The sequence below is a fragment of the Gorilla gorilla genome, chromosome 21 (genome assembly GCF_029281585.2).
Source record: "Gorilla gorilla gorilla isolate KB3781 chromosome 21, NHGRI_mGorGor1-v2.1_pri, whole genome shotgun sequence".
Lineage (NCBI taxonomy): Eukaryota > Metazoa > Chordata > Mammalia > Primates > Hominidae > Gorilla > Gorilla gorilla.
Genome location: NC_073245.2, coordinates 20,550,009 through 20,565,708, shown reverse-complemented (window position 1 = coordinate 20,565,708; position 15,700 = coordinate 20,550,009). Strand labels below are relative to the sequence as shown.

Below are 15,700 nucleotides of genomic sequence, written 5' to 3'. Positions count from 1 at the left end.
ATCACCCTAAGAATTCCCCATATTTTCTCTATCTGCAAAAATAAAGAATATTTTGTGGCTGGGCGCAGTGGCTCACGCCTGTAATCCCAGCACTTTGGGAGGCCGAGGCAGCCGGATCACGAGGTCAGGAGATCGAGACCATCCTGGCTAACACGGTGAAACCCCGTCTCTACTAAAAATACAAAAAAAAATTAGCCGGACGTGGTGGCAGATGCCTGTAGTCCCAGCTACTTGGGAGGCTGAGGCAGGAGAATGGCGTGAACCCGGGAGGCGGAGCTTGCAGTGAGCCGAGATGGCACCACTGCACTCCAGCCTGGGCAACAGAGCGAGACTCTGTCTCAAAAAAAAAGAATATTTTGTCACACCCAAGACCATAGCAACAGTCAAATCTTTTAATATTGGTATTTTGAAAACTGTAGTTTGTGATTCTTGGCTACTAAAAAATTCGGGACTTTTTTCCTTATACTAACCACCACTCTGGTTTTATATAATTCATAGATTATCTGCCTATCTAGCCTTTTGTGTTCCCATGGAAGCATCATAAGGAAGTAATTATAAAATGTAAAAGCCTACCTACCTTGCCAACATTAACCCATTTCATGCTTTTGGAATCTCTTCTCCTTTTGGTTATCAAGTAGATAATCCATACAAGGTGTTAACTCCTCATATTTTCTGAGAAACTAAGTATTCTTCTCCACCAAATTCCAATAAAATGTTGCTACCACCAGAAACAGCTTTAGTAAGTTGTCAGTAGGTCCTTGCTTTAGACCTACACTGGAATTAGCAGTGACAGCCCCAGAGTACCTGGTGGGTGGCAGCCATGAGTACCATGCCTGGTTATCCTACAAGCCGAGGGAATGTGCTTTGCCTAATCACTGCCCTGCACCACTGAGGATGGGCTCTTCACAATCTTCAATTGTGCCTATCCATCTCAGACCTGGGCCATTGTCACTCAAAGTCATATCTGGTTATAACTCAAGTGAGTTTTAAGCTAGTGAACAGAATATTCTAGGTTTTATTGGATTTTATTGGATTATACTCCCTTTTTTTTTGTTTTCTAAGACTTACTAGTTGGCCAAAATGAGTGACAGCTTAAAATTCAGATGAGAGAGAGAAAGAGAGAGAGAGAAAGAGAGAGAGAGAGAGCGAGAGGAATCGAGATTTATGTGTGAAACACTTCTAAACATGCCCTATAAGTACAGTAGATTCTCCCCTCACAGCCACACCCTGTAAGTGCTGTATTTTCAGAGCTGAACAATTAACATAAGGAGCATGAGTCAGGCTTTGAACAACTCTGTGGGAACCAGAAAGCCTTTTGCTATTAGGAATGATGTAAATTCCCCAAGGCTGGAAGAAATCCACAATGGAAGGCAGACAGGGTCATAAATAACAACAATGAATACTGCATATGCCACATAAAGTATGATGCTGCGATAGTGACACTCTTTCAAATCTCGTATTAAATTCAATCACTGCCTTTATTTATTTATTTTAAAAATTCAGTTTAAAGAGCACTATGCATTTCCTACGGGAACTTCAAAAACTCCTTTAAGAAGCAGAGCAGTCGGCTCTCATCCCAAATTCCTCTGACAACAATGGGGGAAAATGTCCTTGGAAGAAAAAGGACAACAGAAAAGGTGACAGAGTGACAGGAGGAAATGTCCTGTTCAAAAAGTGTAAAATCTGTGACTTAGTTTTCAAAAAAAAAAAAAAAAGAAAGAAAAAAAAGAAAAAAAGAAAGAGAAAGGCAAGGCGGGGTCTCCTGCTTACAAATTAAAACCACATTTGGCAATTTGTTGAAGGAGGCGTATTTACATTTGTATGAAGACTGGGTGGGCAGGAAGAAAAAGATTAGACTCCCTCTTCAGCCCCTGAGCTGTCAGGTCTCATTAGAAATCTCTTACTCTAACATTTCTAGGGTCAATTAACTCCCCTTTGTCTCTAAATCAGAGCCTCTGGTGCTGCTCCCCTCCCCCGCCCCCCCAACCCCCAAGCCCCCAAACAAGTATTCCTTAGGAAGCAGCTATCACCTGGGAACAGGATTTCCTAAAGGGAGTCGTCCTGATTACTAAAGGCTTCTCACATCTGGCATCAAAATGCAATCTGAGGCTTATCCGGAGGCACAACGCCAAGGGGCAGATATATAATGTGTGCTAAGAGGGTTGCAAGTGCCTTCTGGGCTTACGGGACAACCCTACTACTTTTCAGATTCTGCCATGAATAATGATCCCATCATGTCTTGTAAAGAATGAAGATAAACCCAACATATTCAAAGAGGCTACCAAAGAGCTGGCCATCCAAAGTCCAGAATGGGACATTCTGAGTCCATGGAGACTCAGGTATTAAAAAATTAGATTAACCAACAGGATCTTCCAGGGCCTTCATAAATGATTCCTTACAACCTGGAAGGTAGCTCTTACACTTGGGCCAAGGAATAAAATTCTACAAATATCATTCCTTGGTATACTCCATTTCCAGCCATCTGCCTCATGCCCACCCTACCTCCTATTTTGTTTTACTTTTTGGTTATACTTCGAAGATTTTTGATTCAAAAGTTTCTCTCTATAAAGAATGTCAGTACACAGTTCTAGGGCAAAACCAAACAGAAATAGGGCAAAGCCCTGGCCTCTAGGGAGATACCCTCCCTCAGCAACCTAAGCAGCCTAGGCAGGCCACAAGGCAAGGGATCAGGACTTTTCTCGATCTTTGGGGGTACTCTGGAGACCAGTACCCCAAGGATGAAGACAGTCAATGCACATGTCCCAGTACAGAACCAAGGGGAAGGCTGAACAGATTAATGTTTGAGTATGACAATGGGTGATATTACCCTATTCCTGTATGGGCTGACCTGGGAAACACATTTTAAATTCCAGGATAGAAAGGACTGCAAAGAGAGTCCCCACCAGGATGAGCTAGGTGCCTAAGATATCCTTCTTGCCTCTAATCAGAGAACAGGCTGATTTGAGATGCAGTTAGAAATACTGGGCCAGGCGCAGTGGTTCATGCTTGTAATCCCAGCACTTTGGGAGGCCAAAGTAGGAGGATAGCTTGAGCTCAGGAGTTCGAGACCAGCCTAGGCAACATAGTAAGACCTCATCTCTACAAAAAATTAGCCAGGCGTGGTGGTGTGCACTTATAGTCCCAGCTACTCAGCAGGCTGAGGTGGGAGGATCACTTGAGTCCAGGAGGTCAAGGCCACAGTAAGCCATGATTGTGCCACTGCATTCCAGCCTAGGTGACAGAGTAACGCTTTGAAAAAAAAAAAAAAAGAAAGAAAGAAAAAAGAAGGAAAGAAAGAAAGAAAAATAAATACTGGGCAATGTTTAAGTCCCAAAGGCACATTGAAACTGTGGATAAACCAAGGAGTCACCCCACAGTGACTTACTAAAAACTGGTTTTGAACAGAACACTGTTGGATTAATGGGAGACAGGGAGAGAAGTTGGCCTAAAACGGCAGAGAAAACACCTGCTCTTGAGCTTCCAACCTCCTCACGAAGTCTGTAAAGCACAGGAGGGGCTCCCGCAGGCCAGTGGGAAGACTGGCTGCGTCAGAGGCACAGAGGGAGCCTTTTGAAAATGGAGATTCCCAAGACCCATCCCTGGAAGTTCTGATTCACAAGATCTGGGATGGGGCGAGGGCATCTATATTTAGGTTCCCAGGTGATTCAAAAACTGCCGATATACATAAAACAACACTCAGCAAGGCAGAGCAACAGATAAACAAACACAAACTGGTACAGTGAGACAGCCTTTTGCAAAGTGTGGTCCGTTTATCCCATGCATCAAAATCATGTGGGAAGTGTGTTTAAAAATGTTCTAGGTTCCACCTCAGAATTTGGATCTCTAGGAAGTGGGGTCAGGACATGTATATTTTGGGCAAGCCCCTCAGTGATTCTGATACCCAGCAGAATTATTGAACTTCTGCCCTAAAGGCACACAGAACTGATAACTGAGCAGAATCCCACAGAATAATCCAATCAGGCAATATTGAACTCTGTACCTGGCAATGCTTGAGGCCCTTGAGGGAAAGGACCTTGGTTTCACAGAGCCCCTATCTCAATGGAGAAGACAACAAACAAACAAATAAACGTATGTCAGGTGGTTATGATGTTATGAGGAGAAATAAACATCTAAAGGGCCATGGGGTGCTATGTTAGATATGGTGGTCAGGGAAGGCTGTGGTAGGTAACAGGGTGGGCTTTACACTGAGACCTGAGTGAAGGACAAGCCACAGAAGCAGACGGGGAAGAGCATTTTGGGTAGGGGGAAGAGTGAACACCAACGGTCTGAGGACAGAGTATGCCTGGAAGGTGCAGAAACTGGAGCGTAAACCAGGGGAAGAGGTCGGGAAGCAGGAAAGAGGGGGGTGTGTGTGTACTGGTGGTGAAAAGGCAGATCTTGTGTGACTTTTGTAAGGATGGCATATTTTATTGTGAGGAAGATGATATACCCATGGAAGCTTCCTAGAAGAAAAGGGACTTGACATTTTATTTATTTATTTATTTAATTTTTTTTTTTTTTTGGGACTTGACATTTTAAAAGGAATACCTTGGGCGTTGTAGAGGGACAAGGTTACAAGGAGGAAGACTAGTGATGAGGCCTCGGCAATGATTGATTGATTCAGAGATGATGGGTCTTGGAGAAGAGCCTGCTCCTTGGGGAGCAGTGGTTAGAATGGAAATATAATTTGATGGGAGACCCAACACAATGTGCTGATGGATATAGAGAGTGGGAGAAAGAGAAGTCATTGGTGACTTGACAATCTTTGGTTTAAATAACCGGATGAAGGAAGTTGGCCTTTACCAACACAGAAAATATAGTAAATTTAGGGTCAGGCTTGGGGAATAAGACCAAGAAATCAGTTTTAGGCATTGCTATGGTATGACTGTGTCCCCTCCAAAATTCAGGTGCTGCCAATGTGATGGTATTAAGAGGTGGGGCCTTGAAGATGTAATTAGGCCATGAGGGCTCCACCCTCATGAATGGGATTAGGTGTTTTTATAAAAGTGCCTGAAGGAAGGAGTTGGACCTATTGTCCTTCCACCTTGTGGGGACACTGCTCCTCCTTTCTGGAGCATACAGCAATGAGACATCATCTTGGAGGCAGAGACTAGACCCTCACCAGACCCCAACCTGCTGGTGATTTGATCTTAGACTTCCCAGCCTTGAGAACAATAAGAAATAAATTTCTGTTCTTTATAAGTTACCAGTCTTGGGTATTGTGTTATAGCAACACAAATGGACTAAGATGATGTAAGGGTCCTCCTGGATATCTAAATGGAGGTGCTGAGCAGGCAGGTAAGACACAGGTTTCCGGCAGAGGGAGGTCTCAGCTGTAGACACAAAGCAGGGAGGTCTGGGCTGCAGACACAAAGTCCTCAGAGTCAGTCAGGATGAGCTCTACTAGGAAATGACTTTGGATGAGTAAAAGAAGTTGAGAAGATGAGGAGGATTCAGGAAAAGAGACTATGAGGGAAGCATCAGTGAGGAGGAGAAAAATCAAGATAGCATATTGCTCCTGGAGGCAAGAGAGAGTGACATGGAAGTGAAGAATGAAATGCCAATGAAAGTGACAACTGTATGGAACACTGCTGACTGGTTATGAGTGAAAACTGATCACTGGAAGGAAGGTGACTTTGACATAAGCTGTTTTTGGTGAAGTGCTGGGATCCAAGCCTACCTGAGATGGGGTCAAGGGAGAAGTGCAAGTGGCTGCATTGGCACTTCTCCAGTATGAAGGCAGACTGGAGACTGAACTCTCCAGGAGAAACAGAATGTGAACTGTACGAGCAAATTGAAATTTTCTACAGACCCATTAAAAAAGTAAAAGGACACTTTTAAAGGTGAAATTACATTTCAATAATATATATTTAACATAATATAAAATATAATCATTATAGTACGTGATCAATGTAAAAAATATTCAGATGTTTTATATACTAAGTCTGCAAAGTCTGGTGTGCACTTTAAACTTTGATTACATTATTTCTGACTTGCCGTATTTTAAATACTCCATAGTCAAATGTGGCCAGTGGCTACAAGTACTGGCCAGCACAGGTCTAGACAACACCACTTTGGAAGAATTTTGCAGTAAGGGAGAACAGAGAAACGGGGGCACCCACCACTGTCACCCTCAATACAGCTTGGTGAGGCAGATATTAACACCACACCCCAGGGTCAGATGCTGCTGGCTAGAACCTGGTGTGACGCGGACACACAACATGGGATGGTAACACCCCTACCCATCTGACAAACACGGCCTATGTTGGGAGTGACTTGCAGCCAGCTCTCCAGCAACTGGCTGAAGGCTCTAAGACATTAATATTAGCTGAGGTTGGAGTTTATGGCGGCAGATCTTTGGGGCCATGTCATTAGGTTACTGGTCACTCCAAGAGTCCTTGGGGTGCACCAGCCAATCCCAGCTCATCCTGACCACATGGCCCACCCCATATGATCCTCCTAGTATCCTTCATAGCCATACTGGAAGCATATGGCAGAAGCTATCCCACCAAACTCTTGTTTTTAGGATTGTAAAACGTCATGTGAAGGCAATAAAGGGATGAAAAAAAGCTATTCAATGTCTTTAAAATTGTTCTCAAGGTAGGACTTCATGAATTCTGTCTTCATCTTTTGAGAGCTGGATCTGTTTTCTCATGGTTATGTACATGAGTTTCTTCTGATTCTGTTACATTCAACCCCAAATGAAAATAATTAATGGCTGGCTTTACTGGGTGCTGGGCATGCAACACGAGGCCTCCGATGGTGAGGTCCGACGAGGCTACCACAAGGTGTCCCTGCAGGTACACCCGGACCGGGTGGGCGAGGGCGACAAGGAGGACGCCACCCGCTGCTTCCAGATCCTGGAAAAAGTCTATTCCATTCTCGGTGACAGAGAACAGAGAGCAGTGTATGATGAGCAGGGAACGGTGGACGAGGACTCTCCTGTGCTCATCCAAGATCAAGACTGGGAGGCGTATTGGCGGCTACTCTTTAAAAAGATATCTTTAGAGGACATTCAAGCTTCTGAAAAGACATACAAAGGTTTGGAAGAAGAGCTGGCTGATATTAAGCAGGCCTATCTGGACTTCAAGAGTGACATGGATCAGATCATGGAGTCTGTGCTTTGCGTGCAGTACACAGAGGAACCCAGGATAAGGAATATCATTCAGCAAGCTATTGACGCCGGAGAGGTCCCATCCTATAATGCCTTTGTCAAAGAATCGACACAAAAGATGAATGCAAAGAAAAGGAGGGCTCAGGAAGAGGCCAAAGAAGCAGAAATGAGCAGAAAGGAGTTGGGGCTTGATAAAGGCGTGGATAGCCCGAAGGCAGCCATTCAGAGCAGACAAAAGGATTGGCAAAAGGAAATGGACAATTTTCTGGCTCAGATGGAAGCAAAGTACTGCAAATCTTCCAAAGGAGGAGGGAAAAAATCTGCTCTCAAGAAAAAAAAGAAATAATGGAATTTTTCTCTTCAAAGGTCCTTAGGTGTAAATCGATGCCATTGTAAGCAAGGTGCAGGCAAGATTTGAAGGCAAAAAGCAATTCAACTCTTGAGAAAAGATGTCTTTCCAGCCTGAATTTTTCAGATTGACTAGACCAAGCAGAATCTCTCAACCTGATCTTAGTATTTCCTAGAAAGCACTTGACATTGTGTGAGGTCTCACCTGAAGGAACTTGGTGGTGACAGTTGGGAGGGTGGAGGGAGGCAGTGTCCTTCCTGACAGCACTTGCCTCCATGGATCTTCTGTACACAGCACTCTTATCTAGGATGTGGTTCTGTTCATGCCACTTTCTGCGATGTGCGTGTCTGTTAGAATAGGCTCTCTACCCAGCTAGAACACCTTCCAGACACTTGCTGGACAGCTATCTTCCACATACTTCCCAGTTTACATTTGGTCTTAATGATCTTGAATAGATCCTCTCTTCATTTTACTCAGCCAGGTTTTGTACTGATGTACAGGTGTTAAATTACTTCAAGCATTTTTGTAAGAGTTGTATATGATTAAATAAAAAAGGTAAAACATGATGATTAAAAAATAATAATAATTAATGGCTGGGCATTGTGGCTCATGCCTGTAATCCCAGCACTTTGGGAGGCCCATGCGGGTGGATCAGCTAAGGTCAGGAGTTCGAGACCAGCCTGACTAACATGGTGAAATCCTGTCGCTACTAAAAACACGAAAATTAGCCGGGCATGGTGGTGCATGCCTGTAATCCCAGCTACTCAGGAGGCAGGAGAATCGCTTGAACCTGGGAGACGGAGGTTGAGGTGAGCCGAGATCACACCACTGCACTCCAGCATGGGCAACAGGAGCGAAACTGCATCTCAATAATAATAATAGTAACCCAACCAGAGTATTTTGAAAGTAGGCAATTCACAGTAGAATATTATAAAACATAGTCTTAGGGCATATTCAAAATGTTACTGCTTCTCGATTCCTCCTAATCACATCTGCTGAGAATGATACACCCAGAGTTGATCGAATTAGGCTGAGGCTCCTAGCATACGAGTCCCAGCACAGAGGTGAAAGGGAGTGGAGTCTAAGGTCTCATGTTCATTGTTGGCTTGTCCCAGGGCCAGCTTCTCAACCCCTTGATGGTTGGTTTCTCATCTACCTTACAGGACTGTTTGGGAAATTTAAATGCAGTGAGGTGTAGGAAGCAACTTTGGAAACTGGAGAGTGTTGAACACATTTTCAAATGTGATGCCTTCACAAACCATGTGGGGCTGGAGAGAAGGCAAGAGTGCCTTGTATTCATGAAGAACTCATATGATTCCCAAAGTCCTTTTCCCAACATCTCATCTGGGCCCCAAGGAGTATTCATCAGGGCAGGTATTGTCACTATGTGATGGATGAGAAGAATGAGACCCACAAAGACTGAGGCCATGCATGTAGTCAGGGGCAGAAATGAGTCTAGGAGGCCTGCTCCCTGTGCAGTAGTACTCTCTTCACTTTGCCCAATGGCCACAGTGTCATTTGCCATCATGGTTAGATATGGACTTATAGAAAGAGAAGAGGACTTTGGCTCCAGTCCCCTCTTGGTCACTACCTGACTGTGATATTTGGACAACTGACATATTCTCTGAGCACCAGTTTCTTCATCTATAAAAAGAGAGATGATAATAATGCCTCTATGGTGGATACTCATTCAGTTCCTGGAAGCAATGCTCAGATTTTGTCCTGGAAAACCACATCTTCAACCCCCATCCATGTCCATGCATTTCAAGAGACCTTGTTTCTCGACCTGACTCCAGAAACGGGCCTGTGGCTCAGGCCAATCAAACTACGGAACTAACAAGCCTCAAAGAGATGCATCAGCCACAGCTGTCCTGGCAAGAGGCCTCACCTCCCCCTGCTGGAAGGATATGGACCTGAGGCTGCCGGGACCAACCACCACACATAAGCTGAGAGTGAAGCCAACACAGTGGAATCTGGAGCCAAAGATGGTGAGAAATGGAGTCTTAATGATATTCTTTGTGTCTCTGATCAAGCTGTACCTAAAGCCTGGGCTTTTCAGGGGCATGAGACAAAAACCTTCCTTTTTTTGCTAAGCTGCTTTGAGTTGGCCTTGCTGTCTCGTGAAAACGAAAAGGTTCAAGACTGATACAATCTCTTCTCAGGTTTGTTGCACTGAATAGGTTATTGTATGCGACATCCCTCTGCAAATAATTAAAACCTTCTGCCAACAATAAAAGCAGATTAAAAGTGTAATATATTATCAGCTTATTTGGGGGGCATATAATAATGTTAAAGTATGAAACTGGAACATTTTAATTTGTAATGAGGCAAAAAGAACGTTACAACCATACTTTAGTGGACACCTCATGATTTTCAGGAGCATCAGCAATGTGAAATGTGACACATACGAAAGCCTCAGTTAGTTACAGAAAAGCAGTGCAAACAGAGCATGAATGACAATGACTACAATCCCAGACCACAAGGCAGAATGGCTGCTCAGAAGCCACCTGTCTTTAAAATGAGGGAGAAGTCTCTCTTTCCTAAATTTCACTAATAATACTTTTTAAATTTTTTGATAATAACTAAGTAAAAAGGGCAAAACAGGTGGGACAGAGTCGCAATGAATAACTAAAAGAAAAGATGGAAACACACAAGTATGTATGTATTGACTCAACGGAATTGAGGCAAACAGGAGGTGAAATGAAAAGTGGCATCGCATGAATTCCACTGGGACTGAAGTCGTTTTTCTTTAAAGATGACAATGATGATGGACATTTGTTCTGAGACCAAAGGCAAAACACTTGGCACAGGGGCTAGCACCTGGTATGTGAGTCCGCGTGAGACATGCGCAAGGCAGACATGACCTTCCCCATTTCAGACTTGAGGAAACTGATGCTCTGGATGGCCAAGCCATCTGCCCAGTTCCCACAGTGAGGGGCAAGCCTTCATTCCACACGTGTCTGGCCCTGAGTCTGTCCTCTGAGTACTTCACTTCTCTGCCTTCCCATGAAAAGGGCGGGTCTCTAAGGGGAAGTGAGCCAGGGCTGCTGATAATGCTGTCATTTGGGTTAGTAGTGAATACTCTCATTTTCTCTTTAAAATCATTTTTTAAAAGTTTTCTTTTCTTCTGAATTGATGCCAGTGAAGCTCTTGTGTAGATCTGGGGAAGCACCCATAAGTGGCTGCAAACAGTATCACCCTAAACATGAAATCGGTGAAAATAATCAAGGAAGTTATTTTGCAGGAAGTATACATTTCACAGGGATTTTCCAGTTTACATTCACCTACCCTCAAGAACCTAAAAATATATCCTGACCAACCTTAGCCTCTATGCTCAAATCTCTGGTGCTAAACAAGTGTGACAAACTTGGACATTTTGAAGAATTTATGGGTTTGGGCCAACACTTGACATTGTGAGGCTTATCAACTGTTCTGAGAACTGGATAGAAGCTATTTAACTTTGACCAGAAAAAAACATAAAAATACACATTTTTTTTTAATTTTAAGGAATTCATGAATCATAGGCTAGTAACTCCAGTTTAAAAGTAGAAGGAAAACATCTGTAAAAAATAGAGAAAACATACTAGGAATTATCCAAGGCAGAGTTGGGCCACTTTAGGAGGTCTTCTTGTTAAAAAAAAAATGCCTTCTCTGACAAAGGCCTGTGGCTGAAAAGTGCCAACACCTGTGGGAAGGTAGACAGCCCTCTTTCGGGATGATGAAAGAAGGATAATGTCTTTCCTCACATCTCACCTGACTGAGCACGTGCGCCTGAACAGGGACATGGTGGAGAGAGGTGGGTAAACATGAAGTCCAACTGCGCAGGCAGTAGGCCTAACCAGAAGAGAGCCCACAGTAGCCCTGGGCACTGATGGGAAAAGGGTCTAAGAGCTAGAGAGAACACACCACAGATGATTGTCTCATTTCAAAATTCTGCTCTGAGCTGGCCTTCTGCCCAGGGATGTGGAAGGAATAGCTCTTGCCATTTCCCTGGGATACAGATACTAAGGCCTCCTCTTTCCAAGACTCAGAGCTCATGATAGTAAATGCTTTTGTGAACTAGTCTGGGAACCTCATCCCGTTATGACACTGTATCCTTGGGAAAATGAGTACTGAATTCTAAATCATCTGCTTACTAATGAACTCTCTGTGCTATCACTGTGGGTGTTCTGATGAAGATGGGCTTTTAGGAATTCAAGCCTGAGAAGTCTGCTGTCTCTTGATTCCTACGTACTTTAGAGAGGTGACTGGGTTTTTCCTCCAAAGCTGTATCTCAATGTGAGTCTGCTGGCAGCTATTGGAAATCGTAGGTGTTGAGCTGGGTGGTCGCTGCTCCTCCTCCTCCTCTTCCTCCTCTGGATGTTGGTTAACAGAACTCCCACTGAAGGTCACAAGTTTTTGCCTTTAGCGTGTCTCTTTCTCCACCACTGACTGGCTGGCTAAATGGGGGTTTATCACTTAACTCTTTGGTACTTCAGTTTTTATAGCTGCAAAATAAAGTTGAGCTGGCAAGTGGAGAAAATAATTAGGGAGTCGAGTTTCTTGGGAAAATATTAATAATATAAGCAGAATGATAGTGTCAGGTATTTTTCTCCTTTCAAGCAGGAAGGAGAAGATTGTACAGCAGTCTGTTAATGTGGCGTTAATTGCATTTAAATGAAGACTTCTTCAGAGAAGAAAGGAAATGATGTTGATAAAAATTAATACTGTATAAGTGCCTTAGACTTTCTGACTTTTTTTTTTTTTTTTTTTTTTTGAGACAGAGTATTGCTCTGTCACCCAGGCTGGAGTGCAGTGGCGCAATCTTGGCTTACTGCAAGCTCCGCCTCCTGGGTTCACACCATTCTCCCACCTCAGCCTCCTGAGTAGCTGGGACTACAGGCGCCCGCCACCACATCTGGCTACTTTTTTTTTTTTTTCCTGTATTTTTAGTAGAGATGGTGTTTCACTGTGTTAGCCAGGATGGTCTCGATCTCCTGACCTCATGATCTGCCCGCCTCGGCCTCCCAAAGTGCTGGGATTACAGGCATGAGCCACCGTGCCTGGCCTTCTATGACATTTTAATATTCATTATTTCACTTGCTCTTTAGGAAAACTTGAGAATGCTGTACAGAAAGTATCATGTTTACCTTTGCTTAACAAGTTAGGTGACTAGTGCTCTTGTGAAGCCAGATGACTTGTGTAAGGTCATCAGTGAATAAGGGGAGAGGCAGTGGTCAAAGCCAGGTCTTTACATTTTAACTCAAATCCCTTTTCCAGTTCTTCTACTCCCCACCACGTTTTTCCTAATCAAATCTATCAAAGGGGTCATCAATGGAGATCACGGGCCTCTGCACATGCAAAGATACACTACGAGAAAAAAACCACAAAGGATTGGGGACGGAGATACATCCTATTCCAACTTATCCTATCTAATGATCCTCATTCATTTAACCTATCCTATTCTACTTCAGCAAAGGGCAGGTTCCCTTGCAGGAATGGCAGTGGTGGGAGGAGGCACAAACCATCTTTTTCACAAATACTGCTGGCTAAACATTTGGGAAGATTTCATTATTAAGAAAAGAGAACAAATTTCATTATTAACAAAAGAGAACTCAGGTGACTGTAATATACAAGCAAAAGACAATCTTTTAAAAAATGATCTCACCCTAGAGATTTTTTTTTCTTATTTTCTCCATCTTAGTCTAGAGAAACTAACCAACAGAGGACATCTTCATCCTCACTACCAGCATTTTCAGAGGGTCATCTCTCTGCCAGTCCCTATAAGGGTGGGTGGGGATGGTGGCTATCCAAGGAAAACAGCCCATCGTAGGCCACTTGCTGAGGGTGTGGCCCTAATCTATTCCTTAACTATCTGTTGAACATGTTCTGACCCTGAGCCTTGGCCTTAACTGATTGGAAAGGGACGGGGCAGTCAGCCTTGGGAGGGGGCAAGCACCATGAGAATTCTTTCACACTAAACAGCAGTGTGACTTAAGAGAAGTGTTCTATTTAGTGCTTAAATATTGTCTCTTGGCAGTATGTCCCACTAATCTTTCTACTTAGATGATGCTAGTGAGGACTAGCCTTGTGTGGCTGATGCAGGTCAGCAGAGCCTTGATGGCTATTTTGGCCACAACTCAAATGAAGCATAAGGCAGAGAACCCAAATATCTTAGTGTCATCAGCGAAATCCAGCTGCTAAGGGGCAAAAGAGAGTCTGCTCCCTACAGATGCCTCATTGCCATGTGTGCACTGACGGTGTGGCAGAGGCAGACACAGCTCAGCTGTCCCTTAAACCTAAAGACTATAATTAGCATAATATTGGTCACTACATGGAATAAAAAGGACCTCATATCATAAACTAAAATACATTCCACAAAAGTATCAGAAGAAAATACAAGTATTTATCTAATTTGAAAAACATAACACGAACATCATCGAAAGCAGAGATCATTACAGAAAACACAATTCTGAGGAAAAACAATGTATCCTACCATACAGCACTGACATACAAGTGAAAGGAAAATAATAAACTCACTGGGAGTTACTTTCCCTACTAGATAAGAAGTCTTCATGTAGCAGAGTTTGTCAAATACAAAATCATCAGTAAAAAAAATGGACAGAAACACATAACTGACAAATAGGGTCCTAGTTAAAATACATACACACGGACCTCAGTTTATTAAGTATGATGTATGAAGAGATACCACCCAGATCACTAGCAGAGTTATTTTCTTTATATATATTTGGATTAAAAGCTTTTTTGTACAATGAATATGTACAATATTGGTCATCAGTTATTAGGTAAAATCTAAGTTCATAACATTGTGGAAAATGTGAAATATGAAAACAGCCTCTCTCTACTCAAGGAACTTTCCCTAGTGCTACAGGAATCTCTTGTTAATATCTTCCATGCAATTCACCACTAGCGTTGTTTAGAAATAAGAAAAATAAATTTTTTTAACTCTATGATAGATCATGAAAAATCTGGAAAAGTCATCCACTACTTATTTCATTTTCTAAACACAAAAAGAGAGAATTCTTTTCTTGAATGATCTGATTTATACTTATGCAAAAGTTAAAGGATTCTGTCATGAGGGTACAAACATCAGTGCACAGTCATATGTTAATTAGCTTATTTCTTCTGTTCTAAAAACATAAGGCCTATAATGTTAGCTTATAATTTCTATTTACATCTTTCTTAAGATTAAATATAACTACCCTGGAAGTTTTTCTAATCATAATTTTTTAATCTGCAAGAAAATTTCTTCTTTGTGCAAAATTATTTTGTAGTTTTTATTTAGCTACAGTTTTATTTGCTTCCTCCAATAGAAATCCCACGTGAGAAAAGATTTTTGAGATAATTTGATACCCTCCCCCTTGAATGAGAGGAGGGCTATGGCCCACAAAGGGCTGGATTATGCACAGCTGAGGACTATAACAGCCAAGCTAAAAATAACTCAGCCTTCAATAGTTTATTTGAAGTGAAAATGAGTCTAAACTCATTTTCACTTCAATTTTGTATTCAAAAACTAGAAGGACATTTCTTTACCACTAAACAGTAGTGTGCCTTAAGAGAAGCAGCTGAGTTAGTGCTTCAATATTGTTTCTTGTCAGGATGTCCCAGTAATCCTTCTACTTAGATGATGCTACAGTGAGGATCTAGCCTTGTATGGCTGGCCTACGTCTGCAGAGTCTTAACAGCTATTTTCACAACTTGAACCACAACTCAAATAAAGAGTATAAGGCAGAGAACTCAAATATCTTAATGTATATGTCCACTTGTAGGCAGTACTAGCACTACAAATCATTTTTTAATTTCCAAAAGGATCACAGACTTTGAGAGCTTCGGTTTAAAAGTAAAAAAAAGTAGGGCTGGGGGATTTTGGACTTTCCTTCTGAGGAACGGCAGAAGAGATCCAATGGAACCCTTAAAGATACAGGTGCAGAGTGGAAAAATATTTAGGAAAAATGCAGGCCCTATTTGAATGACATTTTTAGGTCACCAGGATATCCTTCAGCAGCCTTGATCTGCCAAACTGTAAGCTCCTTGAGGGCCAACACACTTTCTTACTTTTCTTTGTTTTCCTGGTGCCTACCAGAGTTCCCAGTATAGAGCTGGGACTTAGCAAATTATGTTAAAATGTGATGGTAAAAACAGATGGGAAGGCTGATCTCCAGAGACTAGAAGGAGTGGCTGTAACTAACACACAATGAAATAGTAGCTTTGTCCTGACCCAGAAATGTCCCAGATAT

At 42.6% G+C, this 15,700-nt stretch overlaps 2 protein-coding genes across 2 annotated transcripts in view; one reads left to right on the top strand and one right to left on the bottom strand.

Moving 5' to 3' along the window:
* The window catches only part of SLX4IP (SLX4 interacting protein), a 191,870-nt gene that overhangs the window by 5,289 nt on the left and 170,881 nt on the right, over positions 1–15,700 (bottom strand). The window lies entirely within an intron of this gene.
* Positions 4,529–7,992, top strand: LOC129529204 (dnaJ homolog subfamily C member 9-like). The gene has a single exon (XM_055373515.2). It carries the CDS (start codon positions 6,702–6,704, stop codon positions 7,458–7,460), a length of 759 nt encoding a protein of 252 aa, XP_055229490.2. The 5' UTR covers positions 4,529–6,701; the 3' UTR covers positions 7,461–7,992.

Excerpts from the sequence above, each read along its gene's own strand:
- LOC129529204 (XM_055373515.2), top strand. The coding sequence starts at position 6,702 with ATGAAAATAATTAATGGCTGGCTTTACTGGGTGCTGGGCATGCAACAC.